Source organism: Patagioenas fasciata, chromosome 23, assembly GCF_037038585.1.
Source record: "Patagioenas fasciata isolate bPatFas1 chromosome 23, bPatFas1.hap1, whole genome shotgun sequence".
In the NCBI taxonomy this organism is placed as follows: domain Eukaryota; kingdom Metazoa; phylum Chordata; class Aves; order Columbiformes; family Columbidae; genus Patagioenas; species Patagioenas fasciata.
In genome coordinates this window covers 1,695,136-1,712,798 of record NC_092542.1, presented here as the reverse complement: position 1 = coordinate 1,712,798, position 17,663 = coordinate 1,695,136, and the positions used below count along the sequence as shown (strand labels likewise).

Sequence of the window (17,663 nt, the reverse complement as noted above, 5' to 3'; positions counted from 1 at the left end):
CAAACGGACAGTGAAGAGGTTGGTTTGTTTAATCTCATAAAAATAATGACCACATAGAAAAGTACATCAGCTCAACACTGAAAACAACCCCCTGGGAAAATGGGATTATTGTGCTACCACGAACAGGTGGGGTGAACCAGCCACTGATACATTTCCACGTGTGTTAGGAATTACAAAGTCCAAAACGCTCCCAGCTGTTCGGTTCACAAATGTGAAAGATAAAGAGCCTGCTAGCTTTTCAAATGAAGCTCGGTCTACATGAGAACGGAGCGAGGCGACCAGAAAGCCTCTTCTGTTTGTGTCTTCCAACAAGAGTAGAAAAATATGATGCAAACCAGACTTTTTTCCTGCCAAATACAGCGAGATTTTCAAAAGCGTAACTCCCAAAATACCAAAACCCTCAAACAAAACAAAACCGAAAATCCACAGAGCTCCACATAGTCCACAGCTTTTGTAAAAGTGACAGGGGTACAAAGAAAATAACCCCAGACTTCACATCTACAATGATGAAAAAATGGACATTTTCCTCCCGCTCCAATTTTCAGTGAATACGCCCCAGACAACCCGTCGCATACAGGAATGAAACCTGCAGTCAGCACAAGACAAAACACGCACGTGATATTTAAACAGGTGTTGCCAAGACGGTCTCAGATCAAACACCTTTGCTCTGAGCAGGAACAGTTCACCAGAGCCAACGCGACACCTCGCAGGGGAAGTGTGAGCACGAGCATAAGTTTTACAGGAATTCCACAGGTAACTTCTATCCCAAATTATCTGCACCACAAAGACCACTTTATCCATGCTTCTAATGCCATGCTACAATCTTTCAAATAGTGGCAATTATTAAAGTTCAGCTCATTTTAACTGTTGATTTGTTACCAATAAGTCCGTTGGAATGTTTTTGTAGCTACACGTGGTTTTTTGCCAACACTAATTACTAATACTTTTAATCTTTGATCTACCACAAAACAGGCTTTAAAAAAACCAAAACAACTTCTTAAAGACAGTAGAAATAAAGATTAGCCTCAGTTTACGGTTAATATTCCTCCCTTTAGTGACCTCTCTCCCATCTGTGTCACAGGTACCTCCGAGATTCTTTACAGATCAGAAATGATAGAGAGACCTTGTACATAGGTCAGAATTATAACCCTGAGTTTCTAAAAGGCAGTATTTTGTTGCACTCTTAGAAATATTACCAAAAAAAGATGTATTTCCTCATAACAAAAATATATAATAAAATGCAAGAAATGAAAATGGTTTCCTATAGAAATACAGAGATCCTGCTGCCTTTATCACCAACATTTTTCAGTGCTTTTTACCTCTAAGCAACTGCAAATATTTAAGTCAACACTCCATTTATACAGTGTATGTATACATGTGTATACTTGCATTTCAGTCTTGTCAATACGCAACCAGGACGTAATATTTCCAATGTTAAATTTTATTAGAAAAATCACTTTTCATTCCTGGCTTTGTAGTCAGAAAGAGCTGCTCAGCGCTGCTTTGGGCCATGGACTCATGTCCATACTTTACTTCAACTAGATGTATTCAAAATAAGTCGTTTGTTGGGAGAGGGGGGGTTCCTTCTTGCAGCTCGACAACGCACACACAGGATGGAGGACGGAGGCAGCGCTGAGTAACGAACCACCAGGAATTTGGGTTTTATACCAATTTCATTCCACTGCGGGCACACACAACACAGCGCCGCCGCCGCTTTTTCACATTATTTCTATGGGTAGGGAGAAAGGAATCGTTTTCCCACAAGACACTGAAGTTCTTTCTCCAGTTTAGGCTTGTGTGTTATTTGCAGTCAAGACAAGACAATAATGCCAACGTTTACCACGTTGTGTGACACTTGGTCCTCTGCTATGTTGGTTTTCCCAGACTCACTGGATTCTTCCCATCGTCTCCTCTCTGCTTCGCGTCCCAGGCTTGACCTGCCTTGAGCTCAAAGGACCCAAAGCAGCATCAACAGTTGCAAAAGAACCACTTTCGGGAAGAGTTCCTTTGAGTTCCACGGGGTTGGAAGAACAAACGGCCGTATTAATCATACTGTTCCAAATCCTTGGCAATTAGTGGCTTGGTATCTTCAGTTGTACCCTGTGCAGACTGCGGGGCCGCAGCTGCCAGGCTCTGAATAGTCTCTTGCTGATGCTGCTTCGCCTTGTTGTACAGCAGAACTCCGATCGTCACCAGAACGGTCCCAATGGCTGAGAGGCTCGTGATTTTGTTACCGAACACGATAATACTGAGCCAGATGGACAGTGCGTGCTTCACAGTACTAGCAACACTGGAAAGGAATATAAAACTTCAGGCCAAAGCAAGACTTCCCATGTCCCACACACAACCATGCTTCAGCGGAGCAGAAATACTGAGCAAGAAAAAAACTGAAATAAAACAGTGCTCTTGATGTGAAAATAGAGTTTTACCTGAAAGTCACAGGGGAGATTTTTCCCATCAAGGCATAGGCCGTAACACTCTGTAGGTGGAACAAGACTCCATCTATTAAGAGAAGTACAACAACATCTTGGTTGTAGCTGAAGCTCCTCCCACTTTTCCCAATCACGGGCACATCCTAAACAACAAAAAAAGGAACTTTAAGAGCTTAGTTTATAGCAAAATCTAAAAGCGATATTCCATCCATCTCATTATCATTACTATAAGCAGATATAGTTTTACATTTTAACTTCAGCAAAACATAACTTAACACATACAGGACTTTCAACTTGTCAACTCATGTCTATATTGAATTATTTCTTTGAAAATGTTCTCTTTTTTACCCCCCCACCCCGATCTCTTGTAAACACAAGATGAAATGCATTTCAGGGTGATTTTAAAAATGAAGAGTAAGATTTAAGATTAACCTTAGTTGCACATTCTGCTCGCAAGTCATAAAGAAAACATAAATCAGAGTTTGTGAACTCAAATTACCATGAAAAATATCCAAGCTGGAATCAGCATCACCACTGCAGCAGCACTCGTGTAGAACTGAAGCTCTGGGGCTCTACAAAGGAGAAAAAACACTGATTAAAATGATTCAGAGCTTCCTCATTCTTCGAGCTGAAGAAAGCTGCACCGTTATTGTATTTACGGCAAATTCAGCAACCTCTGGTGCAGGTGGCTCTGCGTTGTGTGCTGGCTGGGGGCGCTGAGGATAACAGGCACTTGTTTTCAAGACCCAAACTTGCACTTTATCCTGTGGTAAAACACATACATAGAGCCACAGGTATATTTTACCACAAGATTTTACTCCTGGCTCGTGTTCCATAGTTAAAAGTCAAGCAAGTTCTGCAGTTTGTTTCTGCATGTCTAGTAACGCCAAGGGAGGTTTTATGATTGCAGAATATGGACTTATTCTGTGAAAAGGCTCGTTTGGGGCACACTGAGAGTCTGAGCGCGTTGTGAGACTGACCCACCACAGAGGCGTTTTCTTTCCCTGATAAAATGGTGCAATATTATCAAAACTAGATGATACCCCTATTTTTAATACTTACGAAAATCTGTATTTATCTCCACTGAGTAGTTTTTTGGAAAAGACATTTTGCAAACTAGGAAAAAAAACACAACACAATTTAAATGTATTTTAGTTATGACAAATCAATCAATCCATGAGATAGCCAGCTGTTTGCCTTAGATGTGTTTGCTTACACTTTACACCACTACAGAAAGGAGCTGGGTCTAACTCCTTTAGATTAATGGAGTTGTACTATTTTTTAACCTCATGAATGCTGGCAGATATATAAGGAAACTATATCGTCTGTCCAAAATAAATGTTAAATACCAACATTTAAATACAACATACAAAACCAACTATGGGCAACACTTTTCTTCAATCTACCAATAAACAAAATCGCTTTATTCTACACATAAAGCTATCACTATGCCTTACCAGTCCATGATGTTAGTAGATAAAGCTGCCGAGAACCCTAGAATGTTGAAGCTGATTTCAGTAGCTGTACACAGAGCCAGTCCCCCCATAACGGGGATGAGGGAGAGATTAACCAACAATCCTGCAATTGAAGAGAAAAATTTACATCTGAGTTTAATTACTGCACTTCCTCACCCATGGCCAAGTGACAGTTCTATAGCCAAAACAGAAAGCAATCCCAGGGCAGCAGTGAAGGACTTACCCGTATATTCCCCTAAGATCATCCGAGACATGATAACAGTGAAAATAGGTGCGGAGCTTTTAACGGTTTCTGCAAATGAAACTGCCACATTTTTCAGGCTGACAAGACCCAAGACTACTGTCGCAAATCTGTAACAGAACAGCACATGAAATTAAGCAGAAAATAAAATAATGTTGTAAGCGCTACTCTTAGACATCTGCCATAAAGAAGAATTGCATTAGAGTTTCTCTGGGTTTATGAATTGGAGCTGCAGTAACTGATCAGTGCACACGGCTGCTCCTCAGCGGTTTCCAACAGGCTCGGTTAAAAGAGTTTATACAGCTCTGCTGATAAACGCTAATTGAACAAGGAAATTTTATCTTTAGCCTAAATTAGGTACAGTACATATTTACCATACATTAAACCACCAAATTAAACAATAGGGCAGCACAGTTATTATGATAAAGCTCCTCTGGATTTATTTAAATCCTGTTATCTTTTATCAGTGTAGAGGAAACCAAACCATGTATTCTTATTGTCTGCTCGACCACAAACTGATACTATCGCAGCACACAGCAAACATTTACTTTAAAAGATAAATATTAATAGCCTGTATGACTTTGGAGGCAAACTGCTGGAAAAGGGGAGGGAACACAGCAACGGCACAATAAATACCGGTACACTGAACATCATCCTCAAAAGAGGACAGGAAGAAAGTGAATGGAAAGAGAAGCGTGGCAGGTGAACACTCCAAACACTTTCCAATCCAGACTGGAGAGGAAAAGAGCCGTGAAAATCCAGATTCTGTTCAGAACAGCACGACGAAGCAACCAGATCGATCTCTAGGAAATATTTAACCACTTACCTCATCAATCCAACAAACAGCATTATCATGATGAAGTTGGGTGGATACGAGATGCGTGTTTTGTGTTGATACAAGCAGCACGGAACGAACATTTTTATACAGCCGATGAAGGTGGTTGAAAGCATTTGAACAGCACCTGAGGAAAGATGAGAGGGGAAAAAATCAGAAGATGATGGGAACAGAAATCAAGCAACATAAGAGAATTTCTTCAAGTTATGTGCAGTACTTTTAGCAGAAACACGGCAATTACTGCTTATTTTATAAACTCTCAGAAAAGCCCAAAACGCACAATACCCTCCAACACGGAAAACTAACATAAAACCCTTTTTCCTTCCGGCTCTTAGTTCTCAAACACTGTTTTACGTCTCCCCTGTGAACCAAGTTTCACACCAACACCACATTTTAGTGAGTGGAGCAAAGGACAGTGTCAGAAGCCCCTTTACAGGCCAAGATCACAACTCTGGAGTTCCCAGCCCCAAATCCACCCCATATCTCCTAACCTAGGTCTTTTTCACTTCAGCTGAACCACTTTGTCCCTCAGCTTTATACAGGAGGATCTGGCATTGTCAAGTATCTCACTGGAATTAAAGTGTAAAAGAAAGGTGGGGCTACCGAGCATGCTGGGCTCTCCCTCCAGTAAAGAAAGAATGTATTTGTTAAGAAAAAGAGTGCAAAAGCTGAAGAAAAACCACAAAGTGAGGTAGATGAGAGCATGTGAATTCCAGATGCCCAGGTCCGACTCGATGACCGTCGTCTCCGTGATGGTGATCTTCAGAACGTTCTCCTCCGGCACACTGTCACTCCTTGCAATCACAAATTTTTCGCTCCTGTTAGCAAAGAGTGAACTGAAATGAAATAGTGATTTTTCCTTCGGCTTCTCTTCCAGGGTGGGAGGATCGGGCTCCTCCGGTGCCTGAGCGCTTGTCACGGTCGACATGCTGACATTCGGAAATTAAGATTGGTCCTTAATACAAACCAGCATTGACTTAGCACAGAACAGCACTTCAAAGAAACAAAACCATCATGTGATTGGTCTTTCATCTCCCATGGCCCGAAAAAGTCTCCTTGGTCCTCCAAATAACATCTTGTATAAAAAGAAACTTCTCATGCTTCTTCACGTCTTCTATTCCATCTTTTTTCTCCCTAAGAATGAAAAAAAGAAGGAAAAAAGCATGTAGTTTTGAACTTCACGACATTTTAAATCCCACATGCAGCAAAGACACCACCTTTCACTTGCAGTTTATGACAATAAAGAGACCTCTGTACCTTGTCCTTCGGACTGGATTTTGCACTAATTATCACGATACCAAGATTAAGGACTAAGAATTTAGATAAGGGAGACTCTTAATTCTCAAATAGCACACACACACACAAGACTTGACGTGGTTTTAAGGTTTTCTCCTCTAAAGCGTGTCAACACAGCCTTTTCAAGTCTAATTAACGCCCCTTCAAGATTGTACGTTTTCTTTGATCTCAGTCTAAAGTCTTATAACCACTCAACAGAAAAACCTTCACAACACAGAAAATCTACCCTTAGTACTAATTGACCTGTTATCAGCTGGAGTCCAACTGAGCAATCTGTAATCAGGGACTGTAATCGCGGTTTATCTGCGAGATTAAAACACACTATTGGATTTATTGCTTTCTGTTCTGTAATCTGTGTTTTATGAGCAAAAGAAAATGATTAATCAGATGAGAATGACATGACGGACGGGACCTCTTCTGCTCCTCAATGAACAAACACCAGGGGAAATCACATCTTTATCCAGAATCCCATTTGCTGGATGGACAAGAATCTGTTAAGAAGAATAGATTCCTGACTCCTCCTCCTTTTGCAAGTCTTAACACAAATACTCCTCTACATTCAAAATGGTTCTTTATCATAACTTTGTTACTACTTTTTCTGTTTATAGTACCCAATTAAAAACAAAAGCAGCTAAGCATAACGAAGCTCCCACGCTCAGGAGCACCATGACACCGTATTCGATAGCACAGATTCCACACACGGCAGGAAGCAGAACGGCAAATCAGAACAAAACTACTCCCTAAGTTACTGACCTGCTGTCCCACATCAACTGGGAAGCCTGAGCTGGGCTGGACAAGTTCTCCATCTGGAACCCATCGTGTCTCCCTGCTCCAGCCCCACCCGCACTGTTTACCAACAGATGAAAACGTGGCAGCGGTTGCTCGACTGTTTCTTTTGGATCACACACAGATGTTCAGTCTCCCAGCTCAAAAGAACAAACAGCACGTGGCACCTTTTACACCCTTCCTTGTATCTTCTCCAACTTTTAACTACTTGTAACCCCCTTCGCTCCAACTACGACACAGGTTTTTGTGGATGTGCAATAGATCAAACCCAGGAAACTGCTCCCCCCTGAAATTTTAAGGCTGCAGGGAAGAGGTGACTCTTGATCCACACCAGGACCAGCACACATCACCTACTTTTAATCCATAGACATCATCTACACTTAATTCACACTCGTACAGTTTAACCTCAAAAGCAGTTTGTCTATGTGGATTATTTTCTACATATAGGTCTCAGAAAAAAAAGAAACACCGAGTTTTGCGAAAAACAAAATGCAGAAGCAACCTAAGTTAACAAGAACACACACCCTGCATTTTTGCATTAGTTGTTTCACAAGAAACATTCTCCAAAGAAACTACAACATTCCTCACTGAAGTCAAAAGGATAAAAGGGAGGATACCCCGATGGCTTTTGGTCAGAAGCTCCAAGTATTTCTTACACAGCTACAGCAGATTCCGACAGCCGTCCCTCCACGTATGACACCAGCAGTTTCTTATTGCATTCATTTGTTTAAAATGAAGCGCTCTGGACTTTGGAATGAGCGCCATATAACAGCGAAGACAAAAAGCCATTGCTGCAGTTTTTCTGACCGCTTCTTAGCACCTGTATATAAAACCAGCTACGTGCTTTTGACAATACCCACAGAGAACTCGGCAAGATCAGCTTTACAGCTCACAGAAAAAAGAAGCTCAAAAAAGTTACAAGAGAAGCTAAGGCTAATCCAATAGTGAAAAAACAGGCTTGTGTGTGTGATCTCTTCATCTACTACAACATTACACAACACAGGTCATCTAAACATTGCTGCCAACACAATTAACCACAGAATTCAGCCTCCCAAGCCAGCTGCAAATATAAACACTGTTTCCCTGAATGATCACAAGGGCACCCAAGATGTTTATAAACACAGACACAAGTACAATCGCAAAATTGACACCTCCCATACAGAGATGCTCAGACTGAAATAGCTTAGCACTTTCTTGCATTCAGCTGCATTTTCTAGTCACCCAGACCTTAAATCTTCCCTCGTCTCATTCAGACTCAGCTACCAAGCAAATCTAGCACGTGTTTTTGCAGGGCCTGCAGCACCTCGGAGCTCAGCAAGCATCCGAATGCGGGATGTGGATCCAGACCTGACCGAGCACCCGAACGCGGGATGCGGATCCAGACCTGACCGAGCATCCAAACATAGGATGCGGCTGCAGACCTGAGCAAGCATCTGAACAAGGGATGCGGCTGCAGACCTGACCGAGCATCCGAACGCGGGATGCGGATCCAGAGCTGCCTCCTCCCCACGGGGAGCTCAGGGCAGCGGGGCTGCCCCACGGCCTGTCCGCCCGGCTCGCCGGCTCCAGGACGTTTTGGAAGCGCCGTGTTCGCAGCAGCGGGTACCGCAGACCTCTCCCACCCCGGCACCGCCGCAGCTGCGCCAGCACCTGCAGCTGCCCGTCCACCACCAGCCCGAGCTCCGCTCAGCGCGCCCGGCCCGCACCTGGCTCCGCTCACACCGGGCTCCGGCTCCTCGGGCTGCGGCCCTCGGGGCTGCGACCGCCCCTTCCCGGAGCGGAGCCGCCGAGCGGGGCAGGGGAGGCGGGACCGGCCCGCGCACCGCCCCGGAGCGGCTGCGGGTGGGTGGGTGCGCAGGAGCCGCTCCGGGAACCAGCCCCGCTCAGGCGACAGCCCCCGGGCGGCCCTTCGGCGGGGCCTCCGCGGGGAAGGGCCCGCGCTCCGCCCGCCTCCCGGCCCCTGCGGGCGGACAATGGGAGGCCATTTCACAGAGACAGGCGCGACGGGAGGGACCGCGGCGGCCCCGCCGCCCTCCCGGGGCACCTCCCGCCCGGGGTTGGGAAGTGACGTCCCGCTCTGCCCCGGAAGTGCGGGCGCTGCCCCGAACCCGCCGCAGCCATGTAGGTACCGTTACCGTGACCGTGACCGGCGGGGACGGCGGAGCGGCCATGGAGGGCGCGGACCACAGGTAGCGGCGGGAAAGGCGGGCTGAACCAAACGCTGAGCGGGGGTGGCTCCCTGCGCTCCCCCGCCTCGTTACTCGGGGGGGTGTGGACTGGGGAGGGGCGGGGCTTGGGTGGGTCCCCCGCACCCGCCCTCTGGTTGGTACCGCCCGGGCGGGCTGCGCTGGGCCCGATCCCGGCGCGCAGACGGTGACGGTTCCCCCGGTTTCTCCCTTTCTCTCCCGTTTTCTCCCGTTTTCTCTCCCTGCAGCGGCGCCGCAGCCCCCCCGCTGCCCAACCTCACCCCCCGGCACCGGCAGCTCATCCCCACGCCCTGCGGCCCTGTGAGTACCCCCCACATCGACACCAGTGGCGCCCCCGGCCCGGGAGCCCTGTGGGTTTTCCTTAAATAAAAGCGTGGTTTCAAAGATGCAATCCGCTATCTGTCATACGCAGAACTGGCGAGGAACGTTACCAGTCCCTGTAATTAACAACAAAAGCTGTGGTAAAGGGTGCCGTGGCTCGGCCCAACCTCCAGGTGACTCTGCCTCCATCTGCCTCTTCAGGAACCTTGGTTTTTTCCCCTTTCTGCCAACATTACAGGAGTTTTGTGGCTTTTCCCTTTATCTCCACGATTTGGGCTGCCTGGGATGAACGGGAAAAAAACTTAAGAAAAAAACCCACTCAAATCCATTGCACGTTGCTCAGAAGCATGAACCTTTCTTTATAATTTTCTAATATTATAAATCTTGAGATGGGGTCCCAGGACAATGTTACCTGCTGAACGTTGCCAGTGCCCGTATCACCTGTCCCAACAGCAATCGTAATTTCAGCAGATGAAATTAATAACCCTCTGGCCCTTGTGGGGCACTGAGAAAAGCAGAAAGCAGCCTGTAGGTATAAACCAGAACAATCTAGGCTGAGATTAATCATGAAATAGAGTTTGAGTTCTCCATTCCTCTGCAGTTTTGGAGTTTCAGGGAAGTTGTAGGGAGTTTCTCTTCCAAGGCAAACCCTGTGTCACTCTGCCTATTGCATTTCTTAGGAACAGTGACTAGTTTGTGCTGCATTACGTGTTTAAAACTTTCCTTCCTTTACAGATAAAGCCGTGTTCAGAGCTGTCGTTTCCCGTGAGGATCTACTTCTGCGTCACTATTCTGTCGCTGCTGAGCGTCATAGGGCTCACCATAGAGACGCTCGTTCGACAGACTGAGGAAGATTTCACCATTTCTCTTATTCAGTTAATTGGAGTTGGTGAGGAACTTGTCATCTGTATTTTACATTTTTTTTCCTAAAGTAGTAATTAAGCAGCAACTGAAGTTTCTTATTTACTCCATTTCACCCGATATATTACACATAGAATCTTCTTCTAGTTTAGCACTAACGAGCTAGATGTTATTGCCGTTGTTGCTTTTCCCGTAGTATTTTAGAGAAAGGATCAGTAAGAGATGTGGTGTCATCCAGAACACATTGATCAGTGAACAGCGTGAATTGCTTCAGAAATGTGCATACACTATCTCTGCAAAAATCTTAACGCTCAGAAAAAGCTTGTTTTCTAATCATTTTTACAGACCACTTCTGATTTAGCAGCTGAATTTGCAAAACAAGGAAATACTGTCTTAAATCTTCCAGGTCTTGCCCAGGTCATAAGCGTGCAAAAAATTTGCATGCTTCACTTTGTCATTTGGCTGCTAATAATAGGGAAAAAGGAAGTTCATTCGCGGGGTTTGTTTAGAGACTGAAGTTATTATGTTACTTTGAAAACTTGTGTGACACTTTGTCCCCACATCTCAGCTATCAAAACCAGGTTATTGGTGTGCAATCCAGGAAGCAGCTCTCTGGAAAAAGAAATCTATTATTGCTTTATCTATGGTAAAAATTAACTAGTGTTTGCAGGAGCATCCTATGTAAGAACAAAGCACCGATTCCTGGTTTCATAAAAGTCTTTTCCTTATTTAACCTTTGTCAAAACAGATCTTGGAGTTCAATGGTGTTATCTAACTGTGGTGATAAAGTTCTTGACTAAGAAGCCTGAACCACATGGTCTTGATTCTTCCATTTTGCCGTCTGGGTCAAGCGTATTGAAAAACCGCACCATGTGCAATTGGAGTTCAGCTGCTAACTCACCTTCCCTTCTCCCTCCCAGTGTTCTGCGTGTACTACGTGACCAGAGGAATCCTGCAGGAGAATCGCCAGGAGCTCATCGTCTTTGTCCTTTCCATCCTGCTCGTGATGTTTCGCTCCATCGTCAACTTCACGGTTCTCTCCGCTGAGCAAAAGCCAAAACTCCTGGTTAGTCTCCTGGTTTAATGAACTTTGCTTTTCTCCACAGCTTGGGTTTGAAAAATCATAGAAAGGCAAGACATCTGCGATAAGGGACAGAGAAAAATCAGGCTGAATTATTCCTACTGAATAAGAAAATGTACCTCCACAATTGCAAATCTGTTTCTCTGAGCTATTCTGTGGGTTTCTCTATGGCAGCATCTGAAAGTGACAGAAATTCGTTCCACAGAATTTCCACAGAAGGCATCCTTCACTTCACCTGCTTGGCTTCGGATTCCTGTCTGTACAATGACTGCCGTAAAGCCACGTAAATCTGAACCTGCAAACAGAACGGGAATCTCAAGTCTATGTGCTAGGACACAGCCGTTAGCCACACTTTTTTAAGAGAGCGGCAAGGAAACAAAAGGATACAAAGTGCCAGGGGATTCCAGAGCCTCTTGTTTGCATTTCATAACAATAAAACGTAAAACAAGGATGGTATTCTGAGTGTTACTAAGATTGGAAGTTAAACTTCCGCCTGTCGTGCTGCTCAAAAGTCCCTTTTCATGGTCACACGCTTATCACAAATGTGAGAAGGAGGTTCCCTGCTGTGAAGTCATCCAAAAGCTGTTCTTCAATAGAAGAGATGGCAGCCAAGCTAGGAATAAGCAGCAAAGCACGATTTGCCTATTCAGTTTACGTATCAATTTTACATTGAGTTGAACATACTTATTTAGAGAAAACAGGGTTGTTCGGGTCAATAAGGAACAGGTAAGAGATGCCAACCATTTTAAGGTCTGCATCCCCGTCATCAGTTTATATATTAAACAAGAACCTCCAAGTAGAGCCTGGTTTTCTGAAATTTAAGTACAGCAATTAGAATAACCCCCTGTCCCCACTGAGATCAATGGAAAGATCCTTAGCAGTTGGTTTATGCCATACGGAAGGTTAGAGCCAGTCCGTGCCAAAGAAAGCTGGGTTTTAAACTGCATGATAAAGCCTCAAACAAAACTGTGCTAAAAGTCATCACGATATTACTGGGAATGCGAAGGTTCATTTAAAACGCTTTTATTAGGCAGCCTGGTTCTCCTTACTCCCTTATCCTTTTATTTCCAGTTAGATGGAAGGTTAAAAACTGTCCCTGTTTTGACACAGCCAGTCACATCCTCCCTTGTTTCCCACCAGGCCCGCTTCATCCTGATCCTCTTGGTCGGCTCCTTCGACGTGATCTGCGCCATCGTCCTCATTCAGAGTCAAAGCATGATGGCCTTTCGTGTGGGGGGTGCGCTGGAGAGCCTGCAGTCCCAGTACTTCATGGTCAACCTCTGCTTTTCCATGCTGACCTTTGATCTTCAGGCACAGGTACAGACCTCTGTCCCCCCGAGGAAGTGAAGTGAACCCAAGATGTGTTTTAGGAAGGCTGCAGTTCTGCGCACCGCCCTTCCTTCTCACTTTACCGTTGTATTAGCTTGTGCTTGATGTGGAACGCATCTTGCTGCCTTCCCTGCTCTCCGTTATTGCTGATATCCCATACAGGGAAGTACGTCTGTCCTTGTGTCTTGTTTCATACAGTCTGCCAGTTTTTGAGGAATAATTGTAGCCTTTAGACCCATGCCCAACTTACTGTTGCTGGGAGTTTATATTTTTTGATGTGCTGTATAGTCTCAAACTAACAATTTTACCCAATCCTTGCCTGTTTCAGCTCTGCCTGTGCGTTCTGCTGATCAGCCTGCACGAGATCACCCTTCTCCATAACATCATCTCAGCAACGGGGGTTGTTTGGGCCTGCCTGAAGGTGACCATCAGCATCATCGCGGTAAGCGTGACGCTCAGACACGTTTTTCACCATTTGCTTCCTGCGGATGATGCAGCAGTAGGGAAACGTTAGTGGATTTATTGTTCCTGTCTCCGTGATTTATTTTCTCCCTTTTTTCTCATTAATTACTAATTCTATCCCCTACCTCTTGTTTCCCTTTTGGTCTTATCCTAAGAGGAGCACTATGCTGTACCACAGAAAACAGATACAACAGTGGAGGTGGCAGAGGACAGACAAACTCCCTTAGGGGAGAGACAATTCCCTTAATGCTTTTGTAGAGGCTCATGTATCGACCATTGCAGAAGGGTCTGGATTGCTTTGTGAGGAACCTGCGGTTGATTAGATGCATCAAATCTCATCCCAGCATTGGCACAGTCACTGTTTTCATTGCCAGTGACTCAGCTCTTTCTGTTTGCCCAGACCTGCCCTTCCAGCTCAGGGCTGCTCAAAGTTCCTACCCGCTGTCCACTGTTTCTTCTTTCCCAAGTCCCAAGGTCCATTGTGAAATTAAGTTTTTCTGACAGTTAAATCCTCTTGGTTCTCCCATGTTTTTGTTCTCAGTGACTTCTGTGTCATAGAAACAAAGGTGGGGAAAAAAGTCACAGAGCGCTTTCAGTCTGTTAGCTATGGAAACATTGATTTGTTAGAAAACAATCTGAACGCATCCAAAAGCACATCAGCCTAGATGCACACTTGAAACGCTATTGAAAAACCAGCTATATAGAGCCTTTACAGTATAGCAGCAAGTTATAAAGCTGTATCATCTTATTTTACAGATTTTAAAAGAACTGAAGCCTCTAGTGTGGATTTTTCTGAGTCTGAATGTACCTGAAGTCGCTTATCTCATCTACCTGCTTTACACGGTAATTCATCCAACTTACTTCCTCGGTAATGGGGAGCAAGGCTGTGGGACTCCTCCTCATTACTGGATCCAAAATGTGGTGCCCCATTCCTGAGCGTACCACATCATTGCAGCTCCTGTCAGAATCAGTGAGGGCAGCAGGTACGTCCTGCCTCTTCGGGATCAAATTTTCAGACACCAACCATGTCAAATCGCTCTTCACTGATTAGTTAGAGGGAGAGGCCCTGGCAGCCTCTGCAACTGGCAGTGTCCAGAATGATTAGGGAAAGATGCAACAAGATCTTCCTGTACAAGACACAGAGCTCCTCACAAACGCCTCCCCTCCTTCGCAAGGAGTCTCAAGTGGTGCCAAAGCATTTGACCATCTGCAGGGCCTCAAGTCATGATATTTCAAAGAATTTCTTAGGCAGCAGCCCCAGCCGTTGATCCTGATGTAGCCAAAACAAGAGGCAGTGCAAGCCCAGCAAACTCCAGCGTTGGGCATTTTTTTGGCATTATAATGGTGATAAAGTACTTATCACCGGGGCACCCCAACACCTCCCACAACACGTGTGTGAAAGGAGGTCAGGAAGAAGAATGCAAAGCAGATGGTTCATCATGGGAAGGGCTCGAACGCTGATAGCAGCCCATGTTTCTCATACTTCACGTAGTCTCCAGCTACTGATAAAAGTCAAGTGGCTGCAGTCATCCATGTCCTTGGGGCTTTATTATTTAAAGTATGCAGCCAAATCAGGCTCTTCCAGTTATTCACAGCCCTGTTTGATCTGGTAAATGCAGAAGGACCACACACTGGCTTGAGTGGCTTAAATGTTCTTGGTATCACCGTTAGGAAGAAAAGTGCAGGTGGTGGCTTCTGATACAAGAGTAAAATAACTTGAAAATAGCTCGGTTTCCTCATATTTTTGCATGGCAAAACCCAAAAGGTACAACGCATTTGGCTCGAGTCAGCGTGCAGCCAGAGTCACGTAATCAGGACAGTAAGGCAGCTGAAAAGTTGCCAGGTTTCTTTCCCCCACTTACTATCTCCTGACTGCTTTCAGAAATGTAGCAGCTGATTGCATTGTATGGCTTCGGGTTGTTGTGGCACTCGGTGTTCATTGTCCTATGTCTCCGTTTCCCTGCAGGTGATAAGGGAGTGGGGCAAAGGGAATTCTTACACTCTGGAAGCTGCTTTCATCACTGGCTCTTGCATTTCTGTTGCAATAAAATCTGTTTTGTTTTGGGCGCTGATCCACGTCTACCGCAGCTTTGGACAGGGGCTGAGAGAAAGAAGTAAGTACTTAGATTAACTGAACTACGAGGGTTGTAGCCTATTGTATCACAGTCACAATTAAGTACCCAGGAAAATAGTGTGAGAAACTATCTCCTGTACACGTCATTCTTCTTCTTCATCATGCTGTGTAACCGCTTCATAATAACTAAGAGAGACAGAATGAAAGGACCTAGAAAGCCACTAATTTTCAGCTACCCAAACCTCCTTTTCCATGAAGGACATTCCAAGCATTGACTGATCTTTCTTTCTTCCCACAGTGTTTTCTTCCTATGGAAGGATTGACTCCTGAGCATCTCGCTTGTGCTCTATCTGCAGCTCTTACAGAGTGCAATGGTCGCTGGGGAAGCTCTGATCAAGTACTGGCTTCCAGGATGTGAGTTAACGGGTCGGTGTCACAGAAGCAGGGGAAGCCGCTCAGAAATACGTGTATGCATTTCTTGGTTCATGTTGTGCTAGGGAACTGCAGCAGCGCAGCTGGTAATGGTCTAAAAGGCAAAGCACGCTCGGGAAATTAACAGTAATCCTCTCAATTCTGCGAGTTTTGCTGACGGGACAATGCATCTTTCAGTCCTTGTTTTACTGACACTGCTCTGTAACTGCAGGAGGTTCACAACATGCATGCGAGTAGAGAACGTTGTTCATATAAATGCTGTTTTTCTGGATATACACAAACATAATGAAAGCAATTTTGCACACCCGTCTTGTATTACTGAGTCCAGGACTGGATTGCCCTGCCACCACGTCTCAGCTCAGCTGTGTTGCTGGGCCGAGCTCAAGCCCTGACGTTGTTCTGGTGACAGCCGTACTCCCCGATGCTACGGCCGTGGGAGGCTCAACCCCAGCACAACGAGCAGGGCTCTTGTTCCTCCTCCGACTTCAGAATATTTCAATTATTTTATTGTTGGTTGTTTTTTCAAGCCCAGCTACCCATGAGCACTTGGCAATGTCATCTCCTGCATTCCTCCAGTGTTTCTAACCTACGTGCCATCTCATACACAAGGGTAACTGTTACAATAAGCCCTTACTGTTGTAATTTAGAAGTTTGGTATTTTATTGATTGGAACCTTTAGCTACTGGCTATTTTTTAATAAAGTATAACCACAGTTTGCACATAGAATCAGTTTGTTTGGAAAAGACCTTGAAGATCATCAAGTCCAACTGTTAAGCAAGTCCAGCACTACCCCTGTCCCTGAGAACCTCATGTCCGTCTGTCCAACCCTCCAGGATGGCGACTCCAGCACTGCCCTGGGCAGCCTCTTCCAGTGCCCCACAGCCCTTTGTGGGAGGTTTTTCCTAACATCCAATCTAAACCTCAGATAATTATTTCTCATACCAACAGCATGGAACTACGATCCGCGTGTGCTGTGAACGTCGCTGTCACATTCCTCTCTAGGTACCTCTTTACCTTGCAAGTTCTCATACACTGCAAAAAGTAGTTAAAATAGCTTATTGCAGCTCACTATGGAAATTTACAAGGATGATCTCCAAACTTCTATATTGTTAAATTTTTCTCATCCTGGTCTTCTAAATGTGAAACAAATCTATTTTATAGAGAGGCCAGTGGAGGCAGGAAGAGGTTAAAGGTGTGGGCAGCCTGCACACAGCTGACACCACCAAGAGAAAGCGCCAGAGCAGCAGCTGCTGCCTCCGACTCCATTGCACCAAGTGACCACCAACTGCTGCTGAAACGGAGAAACACAATGAAGCGTATTCAATCCCTTCCCAAAAGGAGCCGACACGCAGCAGGTCCTACCCAGAGCAGGAGCAGGAAGCGCACACTTCGGTCTTGCAGAAGGCCCGGTCAGAATGAGCTGAGCAAAGCGCAATGGTGCTGCGCTCCTTCTATCTTCACAGCAAGGGGCTGCCAGAAACAACTGCGGCATTAGAAGGGGGAAAAGTTGTGAGTACGTTCAAACATTTCTCTCCCCCAAAGCAGAAATGTATTGTTATGTCTCGGAGAACTACCACCCTTTGTATTTTCACAATGTTCTTACTGACTACGGTTTTAAGTTCCTGTGGAAATCTGCCCGTTGTTTTTCACAAGCGCTTGAAGGAAATACTTGTGTAGATAAGAGCTACAGAACCCGTGAAGGTTTCCCCATATGCAATCCTGGCACGATCCGCAGCAAATACCTTTTGCCTGCTCTAAACTAAAGCGCTTCATTTTTTGCCCCGTCACTCTAATCCTGGACACAGACAATCATTAAACCAAGCTGCTTCAG

At 45.2% G+C, this 17,663-nt stretch overlaps 2 protein-coding genes across 7 annotated transcripts; one reads left to right on the top strand and one right to left on the bottom strand.

Annotated features, from left to right (window-relative positions):
* Positions 1–11: 11 nt before the first annotated feature.
* Positions 12–9,323, bottom strand: SLC35E2B (solute carrier family 35 member E2B). 6 transcript variants are annotated; one of them, XM_065854958.2, is made up of 9 exons: positions 9,195–9,323; positions 5,587–6,117; positions 4,975–5,110; positions 4,131–4,258; positions 3,890–4,010; positions 3,495–3,548; positions 2,932–3,004; positions 2,430–2,575; positions 12–2,290 (listed from the first exon to the last, which is right to left on the bottom strand). In XM_065854958.2, exons 2-9 carry the CDS (start codon positions 5,909–5,911, stop codon positions 2,044–2,046), a joined length of 1,230 nt encoding a protein of 409 aa, XP_065711030.1. In that variant the 5' UTR covers positions 5,912–6,117; positions 9,195–9,323; the 3' UTR covers positions 12–2,043. The 6 variants fall into 6 exon arrangements, with proteins under 6 accessions (XP_065711030.1, XP_065711032.1, XP_065711029.1 ...); XM_065854960.2 differs by having other exon boundaries at positions 9,201–9,304; XM_065854957.2 differs by lacking the exon at positions 9,195–9,323 and adding an exon at positions 8,772–8,903.
* LOC136111084 (uncharacterized) lies at positions 7,687–16,558 on the top strand. The gene is made up of 10 exons (XM_065854962.2): positions 7,687–7,756; positions 8,522–9,254; positions 9,500–9,572; positions 10,329–10,482; positions 11,375–11,520; positions 12,676–12,852; positions 13,193–13,306; positions 14,083–14,169; positions 15,293–15,440; positions 15,699–16,558. Exons 1-10 carry the CDS (start codon positions 7,687–7,689, stop codon positions 15,728–15,730), a joined length of 1,734 nt encoding a protein of 577 aa, XP_065711034.2. The 3' UTR covers positions 15,731–16,558.
* Positions 16,559–17,663: the final 1,105 nt, after the last annotated feature.

Coding starts and splice junctions, on each gene's coding strand:
- SLC35E2B (XM_065854958.2), bottom strand. CDS start 5,911: ATGTCGACCGTGACAAGCGCTCAGGCACCGGAGGAGCCCGATCCTCCC. Junction 3,549..3,889: donor TCTACTAACATCATGGACTG/GTAAGGCATAGT, acceptor TTTTTTTCCTAG/TTTGCAAAATGTCTTTTCCA. Junction 2,291..2,429: donor ATCTCCCCTGTGACTTTCAG/GTAAAACTCTAT, acceptor ATTCCTTTCCAG/TGTTGCTAGTACTGTGAAGC.
- LOC136111084 (XM_065854962.2), top strand. CDS start 7,687: ATGGCTTTTGGTCAGAAGCTCCAAGTATTTCTTACACAGCTACAGCAG. Junction 9,255..9,499: donor ATGGAGGGCGCGGACCACAG/GTAGCGGCGGGA, acceptor CTCTCCCTGCAG/CGGCGCCGCAGCCCCCCCGC. Junction 11,521..12,675: donor AGCAAAAGCCAAAACTCCTG/GTTAGTCTCCTG, acceptor GTTTCCCACCAG/GCCCGCTTCATCCTGATCCT.